The following is an 11,021-nucleotide window of genomic DNA, read 5'->3' on the forward strand; positions in this document are numbered from 1 at the left end:
TTTCTGGAAATTTCTGGAATATTTTTCTCCAATATTATTTTTTAATTTGGTCACACCAGGTCTTATTTGCAGCATGTGGGATCTAGTTTTCTGACCAGGGATGGAACCTGGGCCCACTGCATTGGAAGAGCAAAGTGTTAACTGCTGGACACCAGGGAAGTCCCTCCAATATTTTTTTTTTTTTTTTTTTTTTGGTTATGCTGGGTCTTCACTGCTGAGGGCACACTTTCTCTTGTTCTGGAGGGTTGGGGCTACTCTCTAGTTGTGTGCAGGCTTCTTATTGTGGTGGCTTCTCTTGTGGAGCACAGGCTCTAGGGCATGTAGATTCAGTAGTTATGCACAAGCTTAGTTGCCCCTCAACATGAATTGTCCTTGACAAGGGATTGAACCCATGTCCCCTGCATTGGCAGGTGAATTCTTAGCCAATGGATTACCAGGGAAGCTCCCTCTCGAATATTTTTGATACATGATTGGTTGAATCTGTGGACATAAAACCTGTGGATACGGAGGACAAACTGTACTATAGATTTGTTTTAAAATTAATGTTTTTGAAATTTTAAATATTTAGTACAGGTAAAAGGAATGTGTGATGAGAGTCCTCTCTGCCCATAGGCCTTTAACCCTCTACCCAAAGACACCCACTGGAAGACATTTCTCTGTATTCTCCGAAGGGTATATAAAGGCACAGAGATACTTTATTCTGCTTTTTTACAAAAACTAGCATGTTATAGGGCTTCCCTGATGGCTCAGTGATTAAGAATCCGCTTGCCAATGCAGGAGACAGGTTTGGTCCCCAGTCAGGAAGATTCCCTGGAGGACAAAATGGCTACCCACTCTAGCATCCTTGCCTTGGAAGTCCCATTGACAGAGAAGTCTGGTGGGCTACAGTCCGTGGAGTCACAAAAGAGTCGGACACGACTTAGCTTAATCACAACAGTATATGTTATATTGTATTCTACTACTCTTTTTTTTTTTTTTCCCCCCACCTAAAAGTCTAGTTGAGGCTATTCTGGAGATGGCACTACCTTGTTCTTTTAACAATTACATCCTCTGTGTCAGTGATTTTTAGCCAGAAGGCAGTTTGAAAATTTTCGGGTCTCTAACAATAGATGAGGGTAGTGCTGGATGTATTATAATGCCTGAGACTGCCCCACTGACTTCTAAACATCAGATGTTTGTATGTGAAAAATGCATCTAAGTCTAAACTCAATTTTACATGTTAACACAAAGAGTTTGGTTTTGGGTTGTTGAAAATTTGAATATCCCTGACACTTCCCAGGCCTCCAACTGCTCTGTAATCTAATGGAAGCATGAACATTGGAAGGGCCTAAAGGCTACTGGAATTATGTCAGAGAGACACAGAAGTCAACTTAGGGGGGCTTGTACTAGCCAAATTTGGGATGATTTGAACATCAAAAATAATGAGTGCAATAGTAATACATGGAATGAAAATCCTTGAGTCCATTGTGATAGGAGGGAGGGAGAGATTAGATGACTTCTCAGTATTTTGCAACCAGAGAATAATTGATTCAGGGAAATTCCCTCTTGGTCTACTGGTTAGGACTTCACACACTGCTGAGGGCATGAGTTCAGTCCGATTCCCTGACTAGAGAAATAGGATCCCTCTAGCCACGTGATGCAGCCAAAAACTTTTTTTAGTTGATTCAGGTGAAGATCATTAATTGATACTGAAACAAAACCATCAGGTGAAAAGTATGGGAACAGAGTCTTCACACGGGCAAAGTACCATCTCACAGGGTACCTACTCAGCAGGAAGTGTACAAAGTACCTTTCCAGTGGAGCAGCTGATGGTCTGTTGAGTCTAAGCTCATATGCCAACTGACGAGGCAGAATTAAGTGCATACAGTACAGCATCATCTACGAAATCTGATTATATTCTTTGCAGCCAAAGATGGAGAAGCTCTATACAGTCAGCAAAAACAAGACCAGGAACTTAGTGTGGCTTAGATCATGAACTCCTTATTGCCAAATTCAGACTTAAATTGAAGAAAGTAGGGAAAACCACTAGACTATTCAGGTATGACCTAAATCAAATTCCTTATGATTATACAGTGGAAGTGAGAAATAGATTCAGGGGATTAGATCTGATAGAGTGCCTGAAGAACTATGGATGAGGGCTTGTGACATTGTGCAGGAAGCAGTGATCAAGACCATCCCCAAGAAAAAGAAATGCAAAAAGGCAAAATGGTTGTCTGAGGAGGTCTTACAAATAGCTATGAAATGAAGAGAAGCGAAAGGCAGAGGAGAAAAGGAAAGATATACCCATCTGAATGCAGAGTTCCAAAGAATAGCAAGGAGAGAGAAGAAAGCCTTCCTCAGTGATCAATGCAAAGAAATAGAGGAAAACAATAGAATGGGAAAGACTAGAGACCTCTTCAAAAAAAATAAGAGATACCGAGGTAATATTTCATGCAAAGATGAGTACAATAAAGGACAGAAATGGTATGGACCTAACAAAAGCAGAAAGTATTAAAAAGAGGTGGTGTGGTAGGGGGTTTCGGGATGGGGAACACATGTAGGCCCGTGGCTGATTCATGTCAATGTATGGCAAGGCCACTACAAAAAGAAAAAGAAGAGGTGGCAAGAATACACAGAGCTATACAAAAAAGATCTACATGACCCAGATAACCACGTTGGTGTGATCACTCACCTAGAGCCAGACATCCTGGAATGAGAAGTCAAGTGGGCTTTAGGAAACATCACTATGAACAAATCTAGTGGAGGTGATGGGATTGCAGTTGAGCTATTTCAAATCCTAAAATATGATGCTGTGAAAGTGCTGCACTCAATATGCCAGCAAATTTGGAAAACTCAGCAGTGGCCACAGGACTGGAAAATGTCAGTTTTCATTCCAATCCCAAAGAAAGGCAATGCCAAAGAATGCTCAAACTACTACTACACAATTGTACTCATCTCACACGCTAGCAAAGGAATGCTCAAAATTCTCCAAGCCAGGCTTCAATAGTACGTGAACCGTGAACTTCCAGATGTTCAAGCTGGATTTAGAAAAGGCAGAAGAAGCAGAGATCAAATTGCCAACACCCGTTGGATCATCAAAAAAGCAAGAGAGTTCCAGAAAAACATCTGCTTTATTGACTATGCCAAAGTCTTTGACTGTGTGGATCACAGCAAACTGTGGAAAATTCAAGAGATGGGAATACCAGACCACCTGACCTGCCTCCTGAGAAACCTGTATGCAGGTCAGGAAGCCACAGTTAGAACCTACATGGAACAATGCACTGGTTCCAAATTGGGAAAGGAGTACATCAAGGCTGTATATTGTCACCCTGCTTATTTAACTTATATGCAGAGTACATCATGAGAAATGCTGGACCGGAAGCACAAGCTGGAATCAAGATTGCCGGGAGAAATATCAATAACCTCAGATATGCAAATGACACCACACTTATGGCAGAAAGCAAAGAAGAACTAAAGAACCTCTTGAAGAAAGAGAGTGAAAAAGTTGGCTTAAAACTCAACATTCAGAAAACTAAAATCATGGCATCTGGTCCCATGACTTCATGGTAAATAGATGGGGAAACAGTAGCTGACTTTATTTTTCTGGGCCCCAAAATCACTGCAGATGGTGACTGAGCCATGAAATTAAAAGATGCTTACTCCTTGGAAGAAAACCTATGACCATCCTAGACAGCATATTAAAAAGCAGAGACATTACTTTGCCAACAAAGGTCTGTCTAGTCAAAGCTATGGTTTTTACAGTAGTCATGTATGGATGTGAGAGTTGGACTATAAAGAAGGCTGAGTGCTGAAGAATTGATGGTTTTGAACTGTGGTGTTGGAGAAGACTCTTGACAGTCCCGTGGACTGCAAGGAGATCCAACCAGTCCATCCTAAGGGAAAACAGTCCTGGATATTCATTGGAAGGACTGATGCTGAAGTTGAAACTCCAATAGTTTACCCACCTGATGTGAAGAACTGACTCATTGGAAAAGACCCTGTTGCTGGGAAAGATTGAAAGCGGGAGGAGAAAGGGATGCAGAGGATGAGATGGTTAAATGGCATCACTGACTCAATGGACATGAGTTTGAGTAGGCTCCAAGAGTTGGTGATGGACAGGGAAGCCTGGCGTGCTTCAGTCCATGGGGTCGCAAAGAGTCAGACAGAATTGAGCGACTGAACTGAACTGACGATGCCTTTCTGCTTAACAGTTGAACTTGTGTCCACTGAAGCTTCTTGAATTTCCAGTTTACAGATAATACAAGAGCTAGAAGAACAAACAAGTAACACAAAGTGGAGACATTGGCAGCAGCTCCGAGATAAGGGATATTCCACAAAGTCAATCTGCTGAACTTAAAGTTGACATCATTTTAAAAAAAACGGAGGTCAAAGACCACAGTGTAGAATTCAACTTACATGAAACAGAGAGAAAAGGCAAATCTAGAGAAAGAAAGACTTGTAGTTTGCCAGGCACTGGGAGTAACAGTCAGAGGGACTGCAAATAGGCATGGGGTTCTTACTAGTGTGGTGGATTACAGGGATGGTTACATGACTCAGTAAATTCACTACTGTACTCTTAAAATGGGTGAATTTTATGATATATTATGTATATACCATATATGGTGTATATATGCCTGCCTGCCTGCCAAGTCACTTCAGTCATGTCTTTGTGACCCCATGGTCTGTAGCCCACCAGGCTCCACTGTCCAGGGGATTCTCCAGGCAAGAAGAGTGGAGTTGGATTGCCATGCCCTCCTCCAGGGGATCTTCCCAGCCCAGGGGTTAAACCTACATCTACTTACATCTCCTACATTTGGCAGGCGGGTTCTTTACCACTAGCGCCACCTGGTATGTTATGTAGTGTTTATTACACATAATACCAAGTTTTTAATATTAATAGAAATTGTTATAAAGTAGGACTGTTCTAAATTTTAAAAAGACATCTAACAATCAAATAGGCTTCCCAGGTGGCACTAGGGGTAAAGAATCCACTGATGCAGATTCAATCACTGGGTTGGGAAGATTCCCCTGGAGTGGGAAATGGCAACCCACTCCAGTATTCTTGCCTGGAAAACTCCATGAACAGAGGAGCCTGGTGGGCTACAGTCCATGGGGCTGCAAAGCATTGGACACTACTGAGCGACTAAACACACAGCAAACTAGGGACTGCCCTGGTGGTTCAGATGGTGAAGAATCTGCCTGCAATGCAAGAAACCTGGGTTCAAACACTGGGTAGGGAAAATCCCTGGAGAAGGGACTGGCTACCCAGTAAAGCATCTGCCTACAATGTTGGAGACCCGGGTTCAATCCCTGGGTCAGGAAGATCTCCTGGAGAAGGAAATGGCAACCCACTCCAGTATTCTTGCCTGGAAAATCCCACGATTGGAGGAACCTGGTTGGCTACAGTACATGGAGTTGCAGGGTCTGACATGTCTTGAGTGACTTTCAAATATGTAAAACCTAAGTTAGATCATGGTGCGGTTGGGGTAGAAGTGCATTAAGACACCAATTGTATATAAACTGTACCTTAATAAAGCTGATTTGGGGCTTTCCTGGTGGCTTGATGGTAAAGAATACACCTGCCAACACAGGAGACGTGTGCTTGATCCCTGGGTCAAGAAGAACCCTGGGTAGGAGGAAATGGCAACCTGCTCCGGTATTCTTGCCTGGGAAATCCCATGTACAAGGAAGCCTGACATGTTCATGTAGTCCATAGGGTCAGTCAGACCCAACTTAGTAACTAAACAGAAGCTGGTTCTAAACACCCCTCTGGAACCAATGGGGGAATCTGGAATAGATTCCCATGGAATAGATGCCATAGATTTTATGGATTTTGCTTCTTTTGAGATGTGCTAAAGGCACTGGGTGTGCCGTTATCTCCTAGGGTGCATGCCTGGCAGACCTCTCCAGAAGCAGCTTTTTCTTTCCAGGAGTCTTAGGCCACCCTGTGATCCAGATTCTGCTCCACTTGCATTCCTGGGGAGACCCTGAAGCAACATACCCTTTCTTTGCAGTTAGATTTAAGGTTGCTTTTCAAAAACTGAACATGTTTTTAGAGACATAGGTGATGAGATTGACAAACTCAGTCAGGGACCTCTGTTGAGGGAATACAGTACACAACTGGGTAGGGTTCCCAAGAGAAGTCCTTGATTTTAAAGGAAACCATACTTGTGAACATGAAAGTCCTCATCTGTCCAGATTATGGCTGTTAGGTCTGCATGTTACAGAATGCAAGGCCTCAAACGACCATGATGGACTCTATAACCAGCCAGGGAGAAGTTCCGAATCTAGTTAACTTGTCCCTTAGCTGGTCTAGCGGAGCCAGATGCCCTCTGCAGGTAGACTACCACACCAGCCCTGCCTTCCTCCACCAGACTGTCCTTTGTCAATAACTTCAGTTAAGCTGTTATATTCCATCTCAAACAGCTACAGACACCCCAGGAACATGACCAAAAGACCCTGCCCCTCAGAGCCTAAGGTTTGATATTCTTAAGGAGTGCTGCCACCACCCAACATGTCTAATATTAGCTATGGTTTTCAAACTGTCAGTTTTTATGGATACCCATTATTGTGCCAAATGAGAATTTTTTGGTCCAACCTGGTCACAATCTTCAAGTTCCAACTTATTCTTTCCCTGCCTCAGCCTACATTTTCAGTATTCCACTCAGTTTGCTCTTGGGATACTCCATTATCAACACTTCATTCTTGGGTCAGTTCAGTTTAATTGCTCAGTTGTGTCTGACTCTGCAACCCCATGGACTGCATTGCAGCAAGCCAGGCTTACCTGGTCATCACCAACTTTGGGTCAGGGAATGAAAAAAGCAAAGTATTCTGGAATTTTAAGTAAACACAACTTTTGTCTTAGAAGTAACCTGTTGCTGCTTAAAATGAAACCTACATCAATACTCTAATGCAAACAAAGACAGATAATTGTTTAGTTTTTATTCCATAATCATAAATTTAACTTTGCAATCCAGCTAAACTTGGAGGGGGATAAGGAAAATATGGAACCCAAAGAACTGTAGCGAGAGCACAAAGATTATGGGACATTTCGAGCAGATGGGGGTGAAGGGGTGCTCTCCTGGGCTACAGAAGGAATGGTCTGGTGGTTAAGTAAAACACAAGTCAAATTTATTAGATTTGTCCACAGTCAGCAATGGTGATCTTCTTGCTGGTCTTGCCATTCCTGGACCCAAAGCGCTCCATGGCTTCCACAATATTCATGCCCTCTTTCACCTTGCCAAAGACCACATGCTTGCCATCCAACCTAGAAACAGAATAATAAACATTACTACCTGTGACCAGAGATGCAACACCAATAGATTGCTTTAAACCAGTCTAAAAAACATTAAGTCTCCACTGTTAAGAATCCTAATTTTAGAATGGACCCCTTAAAAAGAGCCAACAAATCACAAGCAAATTACATGAAAGCACCACTCTTAACTAAAGGAATCAGCTAAATGCCCTGTCTTGCTAGAGTATCTCCACCCACTTTCTATAAGCACACTACAGAAATTTAAACTATGATCCAGCCCTTCCCCCATCTTAGAGCAGGCAACAGAAGGGAAAGCGCCTTTGCCACGCCCTGTCTTACCACTCAGTCTTGGCAGTGCAGATGAAAAACTGGGAACCATTTGTGTTGGGGCCAGCATTTGCCATGGACAAGATGCCAGGACCCGTATGCTTCAGGATGAAATTCTCATCGTCAAATTTCTCGCCATAGATGGACTTGCCACCAGTACCATTATGGCGTGTGAAGTCACCACCCTGTGAACACAGAGAAACATGTCACTTTTGGCAACACAGTCAGAAAACATGCCATGTCTGCAAGGTTCAAACTTTTAAGACTCAAGTTCAAAACAAGGTGGTCAAGGGACTTCTCAGGTGGTCCAGTGGCTAAGACTGTGCTCCCAATGCAGTGGATCCAGGTTCAATTCCTTGTCAGGGAACTAGATCCCACACATTGCAACCAAGACCCAGTGCGGCCAAATAAATGAATACTAAGTAAATAAAACTAGAAGGTCACATGGAACCAAAATGGTAGAACAGCACTTCACATGTGCACATATTTTTTTAAAAATAACACTATAGAACTATAGCAATTTAGATGGCATCCTATCAGTGCAAAATTGTAAAATAAACAAATGGGCCAGGAAATTCTAACAGCAGACTGGCCCCAGTGCAGACAAACCATATAAACACATTTTGGAGTATTCCAGTTCAATCCTAAATTAAGACAACCCAAGTCAGTTTCATACCTGGCACATAAATCCTGGAATTATTCTGTGAAAGCAGGAACCTTTATAACCAAATCCTTTCTCCCCAGTGCTCAGAGCACGAAAGTTTTCTGTTAAAATAAAGTATATATACATATATATAGAGACACACATACACACATCAGTTGATAATCAGAATACCTTTGTTAAACTAACCTGCTGTCTTTGGAACTTTGTCTGCAAACAGCTGTAAGAGAAAAATGACAGTTAATTAACAACATCTGTTTGCATATTTTGTTGCTTAGTACCCTTGTCTTTAGGGGTTTCTGAATCATAAATTCGTTTTCTCACAGGAACAGAATGCTTCTCTCAGTAATTGCTCTGAATCCCAAATAAGAACTGTTCCTGACAGCCTTAAGTCCTGTGGTGTTGGGTTAGCAACATGAGACCCAAAGACGTGCCAAAAATCCAGAACCAGCAATGACTCAAATAGTGTGAGGCTTCTAAAAAGTGACTTAAAACTTTTATGTGTTATCACACCTACTTCTGAACAGATATATGGCTTCTCAAATGTACATCACCTCCCCCAACTTCAGTTTGAACCTAACGACAAGATTTTCAGGAATAGCAAGTACTCCTGCTTGATCAGGGAGTAAACAGGTGTAATTTTAGTCACTGGTAATGAAAATGCTACTACCTCCAATCTGTTAACATAGCTTTACGGATTGGATGAGCAGTCACTTCTTGGTTTCCAGGTCCCTTACCTAGTAGTGGGGTAAAAAATAAAGATTGATTTCTAGTACAACTGCTTCAAACCTTTCCTGTATATATAAAACATTTTGGCCCAAAACGCTTAAACACCACGCTTAAACAAACCCTTTAAAATATTTCATGAACTATTCCAGAGATCTGTGACTAAATCATCTATTGAAATCCTGTATGTTTCTTAGATCTAGTTATTTAGCTTCTAAGTATTGTGTGTAAAACATATGGTCTCTCCTAAATCTAGCTTTTCTCAAACCCTGTACTCACCCGCTTCCCTTGTAAACCGCTACTCAAGTTAAAAGTCCGTACTGGCAGTTCCATCTCGATTCTCACCAACGGATATGCCAAGAGATCCTATCTCATTTCCATTAAGCCCTCTGGCTAACCCGAGACACACGCTAGAAAGCTTAGGCTCAGGCCAAGTTTCCACGTGGCCCCCGATCAATTATCAGCTGACTACAGATAAAAGTGGGGCGTAGATCAATAGGATGTATTATTTCTCCTAAGAGTTTTACCTCAGGGCAAGCTTCCACGTGGGCCCTTACCAATTCTTAGCTCTGACTACAATACAAGTAGAGTGTAGACTCAATAGGACCTACTGTTTTCTCTAACAAGGGTTTAGGCGTCTTCTATGTGCCTCCAACGTGGACAGAGTTATCATGGCAGGAAGCCCTCTGCCCTCATGATCTGCATGGGGGCCTATCCATCCTTGGGATAGGATCCTAAAACTAACCACTGGCAGCTTTTGAGAGGTCGTTAAGGAGAATAAAACCACTTAGGGCTACTAAGTGAGACAGCAGGACAGAGGAGCCTGGCGTGCTGCAGTCCATGCGGTCAGAGTTGGACACGATTTAGCGACTGGACATTTCACGACCTACCGGTTAACCGGAACGGAATCGCATTTACCGTTTCAAGAGCACGCCGAGTTACTTAGCTACCTTGCTGTAACCACAAACTGATTAATAAGTACTCCTAACATCCCTTAACTAGTTAACAAACCATCAGAGGTGGCCTGCCGCGGAGCCAGCCTGGACTAGCCCATTCTGCAGGACGACGACCGGGAGGAGCCCCGGGCGCCTCCCACCCACCGTCACCGCAGCGGAAGGCGGGCCTCGGCGCCGGCAGAGGAAAGGCCGCCTGCACATTTCCGCTCGGGGTGGGGGCGGGGAGGGGCGCGAGGGACCTCCTTCTACATCTATCTCAAAATTTTAAGACATCTGGGGAAACCCTGGAGTCTGCCAGCCCCGCAGCCCTATAACCCAACCCTGAACCAGCAGGCGTCCTCCAGGACCACGGCTAGGCTGCTATCCCCACCGACCCTGACGCGCCCGGGGCGGGAAAAGCAGTCTTCAGGTGCGACCGTCGCGTTAGCGCGAAGGGAGCCGCTTCCGAGCACTCGAGGGTGGGCTCGGGACGGTCGCAGCGGCCCGAGGCCGGCGTCTGCCTTCCGTTTAGGGCGTTGTCTACCCTCCGGGGCCCGCGGTCCCGCGTGGCGACCAACAGCTAGCAGCCCGAGCACGTGCGCGGCCGGAAGGGCGCGGCCGCCCCTCCCCCGCCCGCCCCGCCTTTGTCTACCCGCCGCCCCCGGCCTCCCAAAATGGCCCCTCGTCAGGAAATGGCGCCGCGCCGCCCGCGTTCCTCAAGCAGGGTGCCTGCACCCGGTTACTCGGCCTCGCCCCCCGCCGACCGCTCGGGCCCACCCGGCGCGTCGCCGCCTGCCCCAACCTCAAAAGAGACGCGGCCCAAAGGCTCGCCGTCGACAGCGATGTCGAAGAAGACGGTGGGGTTGACCATGGCTAGACAGCAAGGAAGGCTCCGAGGTGGCGGCGTCTGCAAGGCAGCACGAGCCCCGCCGCCCTCCTCTTTTATAGCCAGTTCAAGCCCCGCCCACAGCCGGTCGCGCGCCTCATCTCTGGCCAATCGCGACCAGGGGTCAGTCGAAGTGACGGCATGGCTGGCCTATGAGTAGAGATGGCGCCCGAGAGGCAGGACTGGAGACGCGCGTGCGTGCTGGGCGATGCGGGCAGGTTCCCGCCCGCGGGCTCGGTCTCTGCGCTGCAG

At 45.1% G+C, this 11,021-nt stretch overlaps 1 protein-coding gene across 1 annotated transcript; it reads right to left on the reverse strand.

Moving 5' to 3' along the window:
• Positions 1 to 6,900: 6,900 nt before the first annotated feature.
• PPIA (peptidylprolyl isomerase A) lies at positions 6,901 to 10,800 on the reverse strand. Its single transcript, XM_065939213.1, has 5 exons — positions 10,686 to 10,800; positions 8,412 to 8,442; positions 8,238 to 8,326; positions 7,574 to 7,746; positions 6,901 to 7,246 (listed from the first exon to the last, which is right to left on the reverse strand). Exons 1-5 carry the CDS (start codon positions 10,752 to 10,754, stop codon positions 7,114 to 7,116), a joined length of 495 nt encoding a protein of 164 aa, XP_065795285.1. The 5' UTR covers positions 10,755 to 10,800; the 3' UTR covers positions 6,901 to 7,113.
• Between the last annotated feature and the right edge of the window lie 221 nt (positions 10,801 to 11,021).

The sequence above is a fragment of the Muntiacus reevesi genome, chromosome 6 (assembly GCF_963930625.1).
Source record: "Muntiacus reevesi chromosome 6, mMunRee1.1, whole genome shotgun sequence".
Taxonomy (NCBI): domain Eukaryota; kingdom Metazoa; phylum Chordata; class Mammalia; order Artiodactyla; family Cervidae; genus Muntiacus; species Muntiacus reevesi.